Consider the following 16,860-nt stretch of genomic DNA (forward strand, 5'->3'; position numbering starts at 1 on the left):
GTTCGTTGGGTGTTGTGTTGTTTAGTGAGTGTGGTTAGTGAAAGAGGTTTTTCGATGAGAGATTACTTTGCGCGCGCGCGTTGCATGATTTCGCTTGAGAGAGCACGGCTTCATCAACTCAAAACAAAATGCATGCATCCAAAAAGAAAGCGAAAAAATTTCGTAGAAAAAATGCGCAAAAATTTCAAACGGGTAGCAAAAACTAGCCCCTCAACGCCCCGCAGCCCTTACCTTGTGCTCCTGCGTGGAGTACACGATCTGTCCCGTGCCCAGATTCTGCACCTCCTCCTCGACGTTGTGCGTGACGCCGTCTTCGTTCTTCGTGATAACCTGTTTCGTTGTCGTTTTCACCACGGTTGGCGTTCCGCCGTACTTGCCACCCGCGGCTGCAGCCGCCGCTGCATTCCGGGGCGTTCCCGAGCTCATCTCCTTAATACTTTCGCTGCCGTACTCGGCCATGTCATCGTCGGAGCTTTCCGAGTCCCGCCGGACGGCCTTCTTGCCGCCGAGATGTTTGATGCCTTCGTAGAACTGTTCCCGCGTGATGGGGACCGTTTCCTTCGTGACGGTGACGTTCTTGCCAAAGTGGCTCGGTTCGATGTCGGCGTAGTTGAGGATCAGCTTGCCGGTGACGGGATCGCGGATGGCGGTGGCCGGGTCGATGTCTCCGGTGTTCGGGTCGATGTGGCCCCACTCGGACTTGATGCGACCGGTGGCGGGGTCAATTTCTCCGCTGAGAGTCATCGTTTGCGTTACAGTCGTTCGGGCTCCAGCGATGCTGGGGTCGTTCGGATCAACCGCGTAGGTTTCTCCGGTGATCGGATCGCGCATCTTGTACACGTACACCGTCTTGGTCGCGATATTGTTGATCTTTCCTGTGATCGGGTCAAAGTCAACTCCGTTCACATCGACCTCCTCCGGTTTTCCTCGCTCGTCCTTCTTGGTCAGGATGAAGATCTTGATGATCACCAACTTGCCCGATTTGGGATCTACCTTGCCGATCTTGGTGTAAATCTCCCCGGTTTCAGCGTTGACCTGCGAAGCGGCAAACAGTGGCTCGCCAGTTGCTTCATCAACCTGTCCCGTGGCGGCGTAGATCTGTCCGGTTGTAGGATCAACCTTGGTCAAGTTCGGATCCAGCTTGGTTTGCTTCTCGATTTCATTCGTCTTGGGGTTCAGATAACCGTAAATGGTGATCACGTAGCCGGTCTTCGGATCTACCTGGCTCGAGCTGTAGATCGTCTCGCCAGTGCTCTTATCCTTACCCTCCGGAACCCAAATCTGGTTGGTCTTCGGATCAACCTTAATGTCCTTATCTTCAACGCTGGAAACATGCTTTCCACTAGCCGGGTCAATACGGTTGTGAACAATTCTAATCGAAACAATTCTTCCATAATCCTTGTCCGGCTTGCCGGTCTTCGGATTGACCTGATTCTTCAACACGACCTGACCCGTCACAGGGTCGATCTTCACTTCCTTCGTCTCAGTTTTGCCCGTCTTCGGGTCAACCGAAGTCAGCGTCGACTTCACCAAATCAAACTGACCGTACTTGGTGTTGATCTTACCGTCCTTGGTATCCAACTGACCGGTGCTCTTATCGTACGTGATCGTCTTCGGGTCAACGATACCCTTCTTATCCAGCTTACCCAAAACCGAGGTAACCTCAACAACCGGATCAACCTGGTTACCGATCGCGATCAAGTGACCTTGACCATTGTCAACCTTGTTGGTCTTCGGGTCGGTAACTCCAACGATCGTAACCTGTCCGTTATCCTTGTCAACCGTGATCGTTCTAACAACGATCTTTCCAGTCTTAGGATCAACCGCTCTCAACTCCCCTGTCTTCGGGTTGATCTCACCATACTTGGTCGCAATAAAACCGGTCTTGCTGTTCAAAATACCACGCGTTCGCTCAACCTCCCCATTCGTCGTGTCTATCTTCCCAGTAGCAGGGTCAACCTTGCTCGTGATCGTAGTGATCTCCACAATCGAATCATCATCCGGAACAACGATAATGGCCTGTCCAAGATTGTCATCGATCTTGCCAGTGTTCGGATCAACCACTCCAGTCACGATGTGAATTTGACCCGTCTTCGGATCCGTCTGACCCTGGAAGGTCTCGTTCTGGCCAGTTCGCTGGTTAAAGTTCACAACGGTTCCCGCCTTCGGATCAATAACTCCGTACTTGCTCTCAATCTGACCGCTCTTCGTGTCCAACACTCCGGTCGAGTGCTCCACAACTCCGTTCGCCGTATCCACTTTCTTCGTCTTCGGATCGAACCGTGAAATAATGACCATGATCTTGACCTTCTTCTTGACCGGCTCCGGAGGCCCAGCGACAACCGGAACAATCCCTCCCTGCTGCTCACCCGCAATGAACGACTTGTTCGGATCCGCACCGTCGTCCAACGGACGGAACGATCCAGCCCCGGACAGCGCCCCGTCAACCCCGCGTCCTTTGTTCGGCGAGTACGATCGCGCGCTTGTCCTCACCCCCTTCTCGGCATCCCCCTCCCCGGCCAGCCCACGACCGGCACTCGTCGGCGAGAGCTTCTCCGCCGCTTTAACCGCCGCTTCCGGCGTTCCCGGAACCTTGCGCTTCTCGACCGATTCGCGCACGTTCGCGTCCTCTCCGGGAGCGTAGTTGAAGGCCAGCCCGGTCGCGCGTCGGCTCTGCGAGTTCGGACTCAGCTGGGCGTCCTCCTTGTTCTGGCCACCCGTGCCCGACGACGGATCTTCGTCGTACCGGAAGCCGCGCGTTTTGACGTTCTTCTTGTTGGGACTAGTGTTCGGGTCGCTCTCGGAGTACTCGTACGGTTTGGTGAAGCCGGGTTTACCGCCGTCTTTCTGGCCCTGGGCCTGCGTTTGTTCCTTCACTGGGGACGACGCGTCCTTCTTGGCGCCACCGTCACCGTTGGTGGTGGCGGCGGCCACCGGAGTCTTCTTGTCCTTGCTGCGCCCGGACGGGAAGGACAGGAAGCCGCCCTACGATGTTTTTCGGTGCGTTTTTTGGGGTTTTTGTGTAACAATTTACCAAACGATAAAAGAAAACGAAAAAAGAAACGAAAAAAGGGGTTTTGTATGAAAAATCTAGAATACTACGGCAAACTTACAAACTATTGTTCGAAAGGGAAAATCTAAAAAGAGGGGACGTGTGAACACCTAATTCGGGGGGACTCAAATCTCAAGCTACGATCGAGATATAGAGGAAAAGTTGAAACTATTTCTACTGAGAAGTTTAGAAAGATCGAGTTACGGAATACTTCAAAGACTGACAAAGACGACTTTTTGGACTGAATATCTCAAACTAGATGGAGGAAAAAAAATGTAAAAAACTCGAAACTCACCTTTCGCTTTCCGGAAGGAGACGTTGCTTCTTCGGTAGATGAGTTGAGTGCTTCCTGGTTGCCATTGTTTCCTAAAAAGGTTGAATCGATCAGAAGAGAGTACACCCAAACATGTAGTCGAAGAAAATTGCACTTTTCTCCCACTTCGAAATAATGAGAGAGAAAAAACAAAAAAGAGAGACATTTCTCTCTCAAGTGACAGACGTTGCTCTCTCCCACCAGTCTGTCATAACACGTTGCACTCACCGTTGACGGCTTCCTCCTTGACGGGCGAGACTTCCTTAACTTCCTTCTCCTTGTCCTTTTTGCCGACAACGGGTAGGACCGCCACTCCGCCAACCGGTTTCTAGAAGAGAGACAACATCGACATTTAAGCACATTTTGTCGAAGGATAAGTGATTGTTTTTTTTAGGCGCGCTCGAGAGGATTTGCTAAAATAGTGCAGCAAAAGCAACTAATCTACTAAAGGCAATTCGAACTTAGGTTGCGTTCCATTCAGATTTTTTCTTCTGTGGAACGGCTACTGATAGAGAATAAAACTGAAGATTTCATTCTAGAACTACGAATCATAAATTCATGCATTATGATAATAAGTTAACAAAATGAGAACACAAAATAATGAAGATTCTTGATAGCTCCCAAAAGTCTTTCACGCCAAATTAGCTCACAAATCTGTTCAAATCACACAAAACGAGCGCTTTTCGATAATCCAGGTTCAAAAAGCCAAAAAAAAATCAAGAGTAGTAATTTACACCGTTTCTTTAAGGATTACCAAAAACACCGAAGAGGTTAAAAATAAGCTAAACCAAATTAAGGCTAAAATTTCAATTGGAAAAATATCAACTTTTTTGTCCCGTTTTAATCGATTTGATCAAAAAATTGTATTTTATTTTTAAAAAATGCAATGAAACAAAAAAAATTGTTTCCAGTACTTGAAAAAAAAAAAAAATAGATGGAAAAATGAGGAACTCGCTCTCTCCTGCAAATCTTCAAAGAGAACGAACACAATTCCAATTTTGAGAGAGAGAGAGAGCGCGATACACAAGAAGAGAGTGGCAGTCTCTCTCTTGTTGCAGAATTTCTGCTCTGCTCAGAACAAGGAGAGTGAGAGTGAACACGGTACAAAAGTGAAACTTTGCAGGAGAGAGCGATTTAATTTTCTTATTTTATTTTGGTTGAGATATTCAAGTACCGGAACAAAAGACACATGAAAATAATACATGAAAAATCATGATTTTACAAAAGGAATAAAAGATGAAGAAAAGAGAAAGAAAAGAGAGTAGGAGCGAGAAACAGTGACTGGGGGTATTAACCTGGACAGCGTTCGACGAGGACGCGGCGATATCGTAATCACCCTCGAGTGAGCTCTGTGACGACGCTGAAGCAGTTCCGGTACTAGACTCGCGCTTCAGCTGCAGGTTATGTTGTTTGATGTTGTTGTAGTGGTGTGGTGATGATGTTGTAGTTGTCAGTTTTGCGAGTGTGCGTGTGGTTAGTTTGTTGGGGTAGTTGATGAGTTGTGGTGCGATTATTTTCGATGAGAAAAGAGTACATAGATAATATACAATACATACGGATTAGTAAACCTTATTAGTAATAGCAGTGGGCGCCACTTTTGATCCCAACAACCCTAAGAAAATCATGAGTTTAAAAAGTACAGAATAAAAACTAACTTTTGATATGTCAAATTCATAGACGGGAAAGGTAATCAACTTTTTGTATCAAGCTTCAGTGTGTTCTTAAGGGTGGGGAAGGTTCTAAACTGGGAGGTTAGTAAACCGGGGGTCAAACTGTCCAACACGGGTTGATGCGAGTTTGGAGTTACGTTGGATCTACTCACGCGTTCCTTTTTGTCCTTCTTGATCGGACTCCGCGAGCCACGCGTTGGCGATTCCAAGTCCGGAATGTGATCCGGCGGATGGGACATCGTGTGCCGCTTGTTGGCGTCCTTGTTCGGATCCTTCAGGGCGGCCTTTTCCTTCTCCTGGTGACCGAGGGCTAAAATTGGAAAGATTTCGTAGAATAAGAGTTTCTTAAAAACTCCAAAGATCGCGCTTACCGTCCATGCTCCGGCTAGACAATCGCTTTCCGGTGAGGCTACGCTTGAAATCTGGCGCCGGTCGGTCCACCGGCGTCTTCCGCGTCTCGTAGTGCGTACGGCCCGAGTAGCGGAACTTGGACCCGAGCCGGGGGAAGAGGCCACTCTTGTTGGTCGGTTCCGGCGTCATCAGCCGGAAGAAGGTGTGATGCTCGACGCACGCCTTCCACAGCTTCTTGGCGGCGCGGTGGTTCTCCAGCTTGAAGCCGATCGTGGACTCGTACTGCTCGAACTCGCCCGGCCGGATCTTGATGTAGAAGTTGTTTCGCTTGTACGAGATTTTCAGAATCTTGGGCCACGCGAAGCGGTTGATTCGGAGTCTGAGGGGAGAACGGGAAGTTGAGGCAACTTCTGATTTGAAATTGGATCTTATGCCAAAGATTCGAAGTTTTGAAAGTCAAGATATGTTCACCTGAATGTTAAGTCCGAATAATATTTTCTTAATTTTCTTACTTATAACATCTAAGGCCGATGCAAATATTTTTTGAAGTTTATGTCCCATGACTCTGACCAAAGTCGAGGGGGGACAAAAAACAAACCAAAAATGAAATTACAAACCAAAGTTTCAACATTTGGATGAAAAAAGTGTTTTAAAATGCATTTTAAACCAGTCCAGTTGTTTTGCAATATTGACGAATTTTTTTTCATAAATATTCCATAAAAAAATCAATATATTTTTAAAGGTGTTCAAACAAGCCACATATGGCTTTAAACGCAGGAAAATGCACATCAAATGGTTTTCAGTTGATTAAACTTCTATTTTCAGTTTTTCGAAAAAAAACAATGTTTTTGCCCCACGAATTTTCGGGTCGGGTTGAAGGGGGGAAGTGTAAAATTTAAAAGATCACACAATTCTAAAATAAATGCAAATATTCAAGAAAATATGAGCTCGAAAATCAAGAAATTTTGATATTTGAAAATACAAATAATCAAAACAGAAAAATTAAACAAAAAATAATTCTAATTCTAGAAATAATTCAAAAATTTCAGAATTTATGAATTCAAAATTCCACAAAAAAAATTAAAGAATTAAGAAAGTGATTGATTTGTTTAATATACAAAATATAAAAAAAATAATGAATTAAAAAAAATATTGAAAAAAATAAAATCCAATGATTTTCAAATTGCGAAACTCAAAATACAAAATTTAAAAAAATGTAAAAAATTCGGAAATTCAATATTCCAAATTTTGAAATATGTAAAAAAAATTACACAAAATTCTACATTAAAAATTTCCACAACTTGAAACTGTAAAAAATATAAAAGATCACACAATCCTAAAGTAAATGCAAATATTCAAAAATTATAAACTCGAAAATGTAGAAATTATTATTTAAAAATTAAAAAATCAAAATAGAAAAAGTACTAAAAATAATTCAAAAAAATTCAGAATTTACGAATTTAAAATTCCACAAAAAAAAAATGACAGAGTGATTGATTTGCTTAAAATACAAAATTTAAGAAATTCTTGAATTCAAAAAAACTCCATTGATTTTCAAATTCAGAAATTCAAAACACAAGATTTGAAAAATGTAAAAAAAATATTCAAGAATATAAAAAAAACAAAAATTTAACCATTGAAAAATTCCGTTATTTGAAGCTGTAAAAATCCGAAGTAAATGCAAATATTCAAAAAAATATGAACTCGAAAATCAACAAATTTAGATATTTGAAAATACAAATCAAAAACAGAAAAAAACACAAAAAATAAATTCTAACAATAATTAAAAAATTTCAGAATTTACGAATGAAAAATTCCACAAATACAAAAATTAAGGAATTAATAAAGTGAATGATTTGTACAAAAAAACAAAATTTAAGAAATTCATAAATACAAAAATACAAACATTAAAAAAAATCCAAAGATTTCCAAAATCAGAAATTCAAAACACATGATTTATAAATGTAAAAAAGCAAATTCAAAAATGTCAAAAAAAAAAAAAAAAATTAATTGGAGAATGGGCGAATTTGGTCCAAGGATGTACACGAACGGGACCAACTTTTTTCGAAAGATCTCGCCGATACATGATAAAAAGTCTTCTGGACCAACTCTCTAGACCCCGGGGTTCAAAAGTTACAAGCTGTTGAAGTTTGAGCATTTTGGGTAAAAATGTATAAAAAATGGTATTTTTACTATTTCTAAAATCCTTCATGAAATCTCTATTTTATCATGGATTTCGATAATCTTGACTTCATTCGACGCGTATCAGCAAAAACTATGAGTTCTGATATGTCTTAGCATGATTGAAACATGAATTCTCTTGTTTCTATCCGTTTGAACCGTTTGTGCAAGAGGCATACCATAGAAACAATTCGAAACTTCAAGATTTTGAAACCGGATCCTACCCAGACTGCTTCAGTGAGTATGGAAGGCTACAGTGCAATGTTGTAACAACTTATTGGGATGTTCTGAATCATTCGAGAACTCTTGGGAGTTAAGACCGGTGAGTCTACCGCCGTAACAAGCAAGAGGTCGGCGGTTTTTGACCGCTGATCATACCCGCATAGCATCAGTGAGTATGGCAGACTACTTTGCTAATGTGTTGGAATGTCCTGGGTCATCCTAGGACTCCCTGGAGTAAACATCTGTGGGTCTATTACCGTAACAAGCAAGATGTCGACTGGTTTTGACAACGGAACATACTCGCATAGCTATAGTGAGTGTGATAGACTACTTTGCTGATGAGTTGGGATGTCCTGGGTCATCCAAGGACTCCCTGGAGTTAGGATCTGTGGATCTGCCGCCGTTACAAGCCAGAGGTCGACGGTGTTTGACTCCGGAACAAACCCGCAAAGCTCCAATCAGTATGGTAGACTGCTTTGTTAATGTGTTGGTAAAAACCAAAAACCGGTCGACATCTTGCTTGTTTCGATAGTAGACCTACAGATCTTAACTCCAGCGAGTCCTAGGAGAACCCAGGACATTTCAAAACATCAATAAGGTATTCTACCTTACTCACTGAAGCTATGCGGGTATGATCCGTTATCAAAACCGATCGACATCTTGCTTGTAACGGTAAAATACCCACAGATCTTTACTCCAGGGAGTCCTAGGATGACCCAGGACATTCCAACACATTAGCAAAGTAGTCTGCCATACTCACTGATGCTATGCGGGTATGATCAGCGGTCAAAAACCGCCGACCTCTTGCTTGTTACGGCGGTAGACTCACCGGACTCTTGGGAGCTGGCATACAAATTTGCCCATTTTCCTTTAAAAATTCAAACATTCTACAATTTAAAACTTTAAAAAAAATCCGGAGTGTAAAATTTAAAAGATCACACAATTCTAAAATCAATGCAAATATTCAAAAAATTATGAACTCGAAAATCAAGAAATTTTGATATTTGAAAATACAAAAAATTAAAACAGAAAAATTTAAACAAAACCTAAAATTTTAAAAATAATTAAAAAAGCTAAGAATTCACGAATTCAATAATTCTATAATTGAAAAAATAAGGAATTAATAAATTGATTATTTGTAAAAACTACAAAATTTAAGAAGTTCGTGAATTTAAAAATACAAATATTCAAAAAAAAACCAAAGATTTGAAAAAAAAATTAAAAATGTTAATATTTATTTTTAAGGAAATAAATTTTAGAATTCAGACATTAAACATTTTCCAAATATGTAACTTAAAAAAAACGGAAGTCTAAAATTTAAAAGATCACACAATTCAAATATTCAAAACAATATTAACTCGAAAATCAAGAAATTTTTATTTTTGAAAATACAAATAATCAAAAACACAAAAATTGAAAAAAAATTAAAAATAATTAAAAAATTTAAGAGCTCACGAATTTAAAAAAAATTCAATAAAAAAAATAAGAATTAATAAAGTTATTGATTTATTTAATTTTAATTTTAGAAAATCATGAATTCAAAAATTGATGAAAAAATCAAAATCCATATTTTTTTTTAAATTCACAAATTCAAAATATAAGATTTGGGACCATCAACAAATCACATTGACACTATTTTGAGATTTCAGAACAATCAGAAGATCAGGATTTAATACCAAACATTACGATTAGGACCATCAAATAATCCGAATCTTATTTTCAAATGTCCGAAGTTTTGTTTCTGTTGTGTAATTATACCATTGGAATAGATCACCTCCGAGATCCCCATCGAAAAGTACTCACTTATCTCTGTAGACCAGCAGTCCGGACGCGCAAACGCCCAGCATGATGTCCACGCCCTCGGAGTCCTTGGCCGGGTGCAGATCGACGCCGTACATGGCCAGCTTCTTGGCGTTCTCCAGGTAGTGCAGTTCGGCCTCGGCCGGCGTTTGACTCTTGTGTGTTTTGTGCAGGTCCATCACCTTGTCGAGCAGTTCGGGCGTCTGGTTGGGTGCGATTTTGAACTCCTTCAGGTAGGTGCGGTCCTTCATCTCGTCGGCGTCGTAATCACCCAGCTCGGACTGGACGAGGTACGAGCCGAGTAGGGCGTGCGTCACGAACGAGCACGGTAGCCGTCCCTCGAGGATGTCGTTGCGGACCTGGAGGCACAGGTGGTACCGGGTGATGTCCTCCTGGAGCTGGGCCGGCTCTGGCGGGTAGAACTTGACCTCGAAGTTCATCTCCCACGGTTCGGAGCGGAAGAATTTGGCGATGGGTCGCTCCAGCTCGAGCCATACGCGGGGATCGACGGCCGTTACGTAGGTCAAGCCGAAGTAGTCCTTCTCGAGGATGTTTAGTCCGGCACAGACGGAGTTTAGCAGATCTCGTCCTCGGGCTTTGCGCTGTAATTGGGAGGGTAAGGTTAGGATGAAAATGAATCTCAAGCGTGTCTCCCACGATACTTACATCAATCGTCACCTCCAGTATCGACCCGTCGAGGACTGTGACTTTGGCGAGGGCCGCCTTCCCGGAGGAGGAGGCCGGCTTCTTCTTGGGTGTGGCTGGCGCCGCCGGTTCCGCCGCAGGGGCAGCCGCTTTCGACTCGCCCGGCATCCTTTCGAGCGAGTACGTCGTACGCAACTACTCGCTGTGTTGGCTGTGATTCAAACGCGAGGAACTGCAAATGGAAAACAACAGAACAAAAAAAATAAGGTCCGGTAAGAGACGGAGAGTGAGAAATTCAATTTGATGTTGCCACCGCCGTTGGCCATTAGTGACTGGGAAGCCGGCAAGCCGGCCAGGACGCGCGGCTCCTGCCGGGTAATTGACTTATATGGAAATGGGGAAGGGAGGAGCTCGAGGGGACGGGACAAAGTGCAATAATTAGGCGTCTGACTGGCTAGACCTCACAATCCTCCCGGGGATAGCGCGTCGCGGCAAGTGAATCGCGATGATAGTGCAAATTGGAGCACTTTTTTGCATTTCCAAGTGGACGGTAATTGGCAGCGTTTCAAAATGATCCAATTACTGGAGGGATTGGAATAACCAAAGGGATGGTACGATATCACATGGTCTGAGGGAGGGATTTGATTTAAATTCGATTTGTAAATCCGTCTGGTGAGCACGAGTTACTACTAAGGTCGTTTTAGCGGATTTGACATTGTCCAGTGCGATGGTACGGATTCGTTGAATGTAAACAGAACGACGGAATAGATAGCGCGACTTATCTTATCAACAAAAAGTGTGTCGTTTCAACGACGGTGATCCTGAACTTCAAGTTCGAAATGATATGCTCTTGAGTCAACAGCTCTTGGCAAATATAAACAGAAATTGCGAGACAGTGTTGAGCGGAAATACAGGTAGGTTGCCACCTGTCCGATCTCATGGCATACTGCTTATCAGCAAACAGTTCTTGGACTTCTTTAGTAGATTGTGCTACTCAATGACTCCGATATTGAGCCTCCAAAGACCAAAAGTCCGTCATATTGCTTCATGAATCAACCCGTCATCGCCGTCAACACTATTCTGAGCGCGCGCGCACAGCTAAATTTAACCCATTGACAGAGTACCGCAATTCTGGTGAAAAAATAAATAAAACAGCAAACCGTCGTCGTCATCGTCCACGACCATCAACAACATCCAAACCTCACAGCGGTCACATATTTTCAGCGGTGATTCACTTTCCACTTGCCGACTTAGATCGCGCGGACTTGCATGCAGCACCAATACCAACTTGAGCCCGAGACTTGAAGTCTCTCTCACATCAAGCAAGTCTAGAGTTGCGGACACCTCGCGCACGGAGTCCGGCGTTTATGTTGTAGGTATCTCTTACACGTGCGCGCGCTAGTCGTCGTGAAGTCGGCATACGCAACCTGGTCAACGCCCATATCTCAACGGTACAAACTACATATTCCCAAGAATTCGTCGCGCGAAGGTCACGATCCTTGTTTTTATTTTGATTACCGACTTTCTCCGTCGACAACGTATTTTTAGCTCATTTCGACCGACTCACACATGTCGATTTGTAATGTTTACCGCGGGAGCTTACAGCGCACGTGGTCTTTTTGCGCGAATCTGAGCCAAGGTTGGTTGGTCATTCAAGCGGATGTGTGTTCCCCTAGATCCATCAATCAGCGTAGCGTCATCCGAGTTGGAATCGGAATCGAACTGGCTTGATTGATGGGCTAGAAGTTATTGGCATTGTACCTGCTATTGAGTGGGGGGGGATCAATCGATGCAACAATCACAACGAGACGATAATAGTGCCAGGTTTGAGTTGATTATATGGGAGGACATCCAGTTTTAGCAACCTTCAAAATGTGGATTTCGCGAATTAACAATGAAAAAGTATTTTTTCCGAAATCTGAGCCATAATGTTCAACAAGAGAAGCTTTTAAACTTCACCAAATCCAATTCAACGAATCATCTCTGCGGTAAATGTAACGCCAGTAGGTCTGGCCACTCTATCGTTTGAAATGTTTCAATACATTTCCAGAGCCGCATTGTTAAACTGATATTTTTTATAGATTTTTGAAACATTTCATTGTCTAAATTTAGCATTGAAACATTTCAAACAATAGAGTGGCCAGGCCTACTTGCGTATGTTTTACCGCAGAGACGATTCGTTGAATTGCATTAAATGAAGTTTAGAAGCTTCTCTTGCAAACTTGTTGATACAAACAACTGCCAATGCTTCCCTACCACCACGTATTTACCATTCGGGAACAGTTCCGAGCTGTGGTGGCCATATCTTATCTCAAAGTGCATTCGGCGAACGGTTTTTTTGCGCGTCAATATGCATGCACCCCCCTGCCCTTCATCCAAGACCGACGACGCCAAGTGTACGTGCCAGTTGGTATTGCACATTATCGCTTATGGGAGTCCCTCCCAGCAGCGGTTCTATTTTAGAGGGCCTCTTGCTGGATAATTTCAACCGATGACCTCAGCTTTGGGGCTAAACTTTTAAAAACAATCGCAACCTCTGTCGTCACACTGCAACTTTGTGTTACGGCGCTCCAAAAAGGGCGTCGACCTATCCCTCTAGTATCTACATTCTTCGCAGCTTAGACCAAGCTTGGCTTTTTGCACACAGCGTGAAATATTTTAATTACGGGCCGGCAAAACAACGCACACAGTGAGTTTTAATTAAAAACTTTGAAATCGCTCGCCCGGCGTCGGTGCATAATTAATTCCATCAACTGTCCAGTTCTTTGGTCTGGAGACGACGAAGCTATGACTTATTGGTCACACATTCCTTCCAGCCTGGGTCTGCGATGACCAGATAAGCGCGTGTGGACACGTGCCCGGTCAACAAGATACAAGGGAATCGCGTGTGCGTTTGAAATTGGTATTAGGGAAAGGATTAGATATTGCGCGGACTAGCTTGTTGCTGAACAGCGTCAACACAGCATGCTGTGGACTGAAGGACGACTCGCGTGATTTTGGACATCGGTGCAGATGTGCGCGCCCGACAATGACATCATCCTCGAATCGGTTAGCTTTTTATGTGTGACCGGGGTTTGGCATCGACCGTTTCGAATCTTTTGGGAGAGAGACGTGGAGCCGACGTGGATGGGATGGGATGAAGCGGAGTAAAATTACTTGGAGCTCCAGCTGTTAGATGTATGTAGGATTTGAAAAGATTTAAAGGCTTAGTGATGTTGTGGTCCAGGCCCGTAGCTAGGGGGGTGGGCTTCGGGCTGAAGCCCCCCCCCCCCCCCCGAAATTTTTGGAAGACATATGGGAGAGAGGGAAGAAGAAGAAAATTTCTTCTTACAACCCCCCCCCTCCCCCGAACCAAAATTCTGGCTACACTTTTAAGTTTAACTTTATGTAAATTGGTTGCTTGAGAGTCACCTTAATCTCAGTCTTTAAAAAATCCGAATAAAATACCATGTAATTTTAAAAGATAAATTTTTATCGCAAAACCATAAAGAATCTTAAGTTTAGATAATTTGATTGAGTTTCTCGCAAAAAAATATTGAAGAACGCATACTAAGATCAGGTGAAACCAAAATCATCATAAATTTCCGAGCGACCTTCGGACCCAGAAAAATTACGGTTCACATCAATAAATAAAATCTTGTTTCCTTCATAGAAATAACACCAGAGGATTCATACTTAAATATTAATATATGCTTGTATGAAGACAAGGGACACGACTAGGTCGTAAACTTTTCTTTGTGAAATTTAACTATTCTGAGCGACTTCAGGGTGGCTACTCAAACCGTTAAGCGAGAAATTCTAAAATCTGAAGATATCTGTGAAAAAGTCTAAATCTCGCAAATTACTTTCAAAAAGTTGTGCAAAATTTAAGGCTTGAAAAAAGTTGAATGTTAAATCCATCTGAGCTTGAGAATGAGTTTTTGAGATATGTTGAATTTATTTTCCAGTTCCTTTCGCTTTCAAATGAGCAATTACCTACTAAATCGACCGATTATGCGATTTTTGTTTTGCTCAAAGTTGGTTGAGGCCTTCCGTATGACCAACAAAGCCATTTGTGTCATGGTTCACCCATACATGTCTCCATATAATTTTGGCAGCTGTCAGTACAATTTTCAATTTTCTGATTGATTTTGTGCCTTCGGCAAAGTTGTAGAAATGAATGTGAACTGTTAAATAATTTTTTTTTATATTATATTTCCCGTTATATTTTTTATTATTTCAAATTTTTCATGTATTGCGACAAAACCCCGTAACTTTTGAGCCATACAGAAGCACGATCAAAAATTTTGCACCAAGTTATGAATTAGAAAAATGTGTTTTAGCTACAATTTTTAATGTAAAATTGAATTTACAATCGAAAATTAACTAACAGAAATTTTGATAAAGTGCACAGTTTTGAAGACATGGTCCCTCAAAGTTTATATTTGAGCTAACAAATTATAGTTTTTCGATTTTTTTTTTCGTATGGTGAGTTACATTCCGAAAAAAAATCGAATGGTTCGAAAATTTCCTAAAATTTCGTCTAAGAAACATTGAAGATTCGATTATGTTTTTGCCGTACTTCTCTATGGCTCAAAAGATGCGAGGTTCCCTCAAAACATATAAAAAATGACCGAAATGACCAATATGACCAAAATTGCCAAAATTACCAAAATTACCAAAATTACCAAAACGACCAAAATTACCACAACGACCAAAATTACCAAAACGACCAAAATTACCAAAATGACCAAAATGATCAAAATGACCAAAACGACCTAAACGACAAAATGATCAAAATGACCAAAATGACTAAAATGACCACAATGACTAAAATTACCAAAATGATCAAAATTACCTAAACGACAAAATGACCAAAATGACCAAAACGACCAAAATGCTCAAAATGACCTAAACGACAAAATGACTAAAATGACCAAAATGACCAAAATGACCAAAATGATCAAAATGACCAAAATGACCAAAACGACCAAAATTACCAAAACGACCAAAATTACCAAAATGATCAGTATAACCAAAATGACCAAAATGATCAAAATTACCAAAACGACCAAAATGACCAAAATGATCAAAATTACCAAAATGATCAAAATTACCAAAATGATCAAAATGACCAAAACGACCAAAATGACGAAAATGACCAAAATGACCAAAATGACCAAAACGACCAAAATGACCAAATTCGCCGAGCTTCCGTGGCCGTGAGGTTACGGGTTTCGCCTTGTAAGCGGAAGGTGATGGGTTCGATTCCTGTCTGGCTCGGCAAAGTCAGATACCTTAAAAGAGTAAATCTAGAGTTTTTTTTGATTAGGTCCTATAAACATATGAAAGACAATAGTTTATTGGTCCTTTTCAAAAAAAACTCTGGAAATATGCTCACTGGGAATACTGACCGGTAGGGGATGGGTTTCGACTAGCGGCGTGCTGGGTTTCCAATCCAGAGGTCATGAGTTCAATTCTCGTACCGGGATGATGAAGTTTTAAAAAAATTATCAAAATGACCTAAACGACAAAATGATCAAAATGACCAAAATTACCAAAACGACCAAAATGATCAAAATGACCTAATAGACAAAATGATCAAAATGACCAAAATGACCAAAATTACCAAAACGACCAAAATGACCAAAATGACCAAAATGACCAAAACGACAAAATGACCAAAATTATCAAAACGATCAAAATGCCCTAAACGACCTAAACGACCAAAATGACCAAAATGTCCAAAATGACCAAAATGATCAAAATGACCAAAATGACCAAAATGACCAAAATTACCAAAACGACCAAAAAGGACCAAAATGATCAAAACGACAAAATGACCTAAACGACCTAAACGACCTAAACCACCTAAACGACCAAAATGACCAAAATGTCCAAAATTACCAAAGTGATCAAAATTACCAAAATGACCAAAATGACCAAAACGACCAAAATTACCAAAATGATCAGTATGACCAAAATGACCAAAATGATCAAAATTACCAAAATGACCAAAATGACCAAAATGACCAAAATAACCGAAACGACGAAATGACCAAATTGACTAAAATGACCAAAATGACCAAAACGACCAAAATGACCAAAATGATCAAAATGACCAAAATTACCAAAATGACCAAAACGACCAAAATTACCAAAACGACCAAAATTACCAAAATGATCAGTATGACCAAAATGACCAAAATGATCAAAATTACCAAAACGACCAAAATGAACAAAATGATCAAAATTACCAAAACGACCAAAATTATCAAAACGATCAAAATGACCTAAACGACCTAGACGACCTAAACGACCTAAACGACCAAACTGACCAAAATGTCCAAAATGACCAAAATGATCAAAATGACCAAAATGACCAAAATTACCAAAACGACCAAAATGACCAAAATGATCAAAACAACAAAATGACCAAAATTATCAAAACGATCAAAATGACTTAAACGACCTAAACGACCTAAACGACCAAAATGACCAAAATGTCCAAAATGACCAAAATGATCAAAATGACCAAAATGACCAAAACGACCAAAGTTACCAAAACGACCAAAAAGACCAAAATTACCAAAATGATCAAAATTACCAAAATGATCAAAATTTCCAAAATTGATCAAAATGACCAA

At 41.4% G+C, this 16,860-nt stretch overlaps 1 protein-coding gene across 11 annotated transcripts in view; it reads right to left on the reverse strand.

The window, feature by feature from the left end:
• The window catches only part of LOC120427505 (protein 4.1 homolog), a 69,460-nt gene that overhangs the window by 4,163 nt on the left and 48,437 nt on the right, over positions 1–16,860 (reverse strand). For 10 of the 11 annotated variants that reach the window (XM_052708042.1, XM_052708041.1, XM_039592360.2 and 7 more), the window contains exons 3-10: positions 10,256–10,466; positions 9,593–10,191; positions 5,407–5,765; positions 5,188–5,345; positions 4,661–4,759; positions 3,594–3,693; positions 3,348–3,418; positions 232–2,985 (exon numbers count right to left, since the gene is read on the reverse strand). In XM_052708042.1, the coding sequence (XP_052564002.1) occupies positions 232–2,985; positions 3,348–3,418; positions 3,594–3,693; positions 4,661–4,759; positions 5,188–5,345; positions 5,407–5,765; positions 9,593–10,191; positions 10,256–10,402 (4,287 nt within the window). In that variant the 5' untranslated portion in view covers positions 10,403–10,466. The remainder of the gene's footprint in view (positions 1–231; positions 2,986–3,347; positions 3,419–3,593; positions 3,694–4,660; positions 4,760–5,187; positions 5,346–5,406; positions 5,766–9,592; positions 10,192–10,255; positions 10,467–16,860) is intronic. The other variant, XM_052708047.1, reaches the window with a different exon arrangement.

Source organism: Culex pipiens, chromosome 2 (genome assembly GCF_016801865.2).
Source record: "Culex pipiens pallens isolate TS chromosome 2, TS_CPP_V2, whole genome shotgun sequence".
NCBI classification, from domain to species: Eukaryota; Metazoa; Arthropoda; class Insecta; order Diptera; family Culicidae; genus Culex; species Culex pipiens.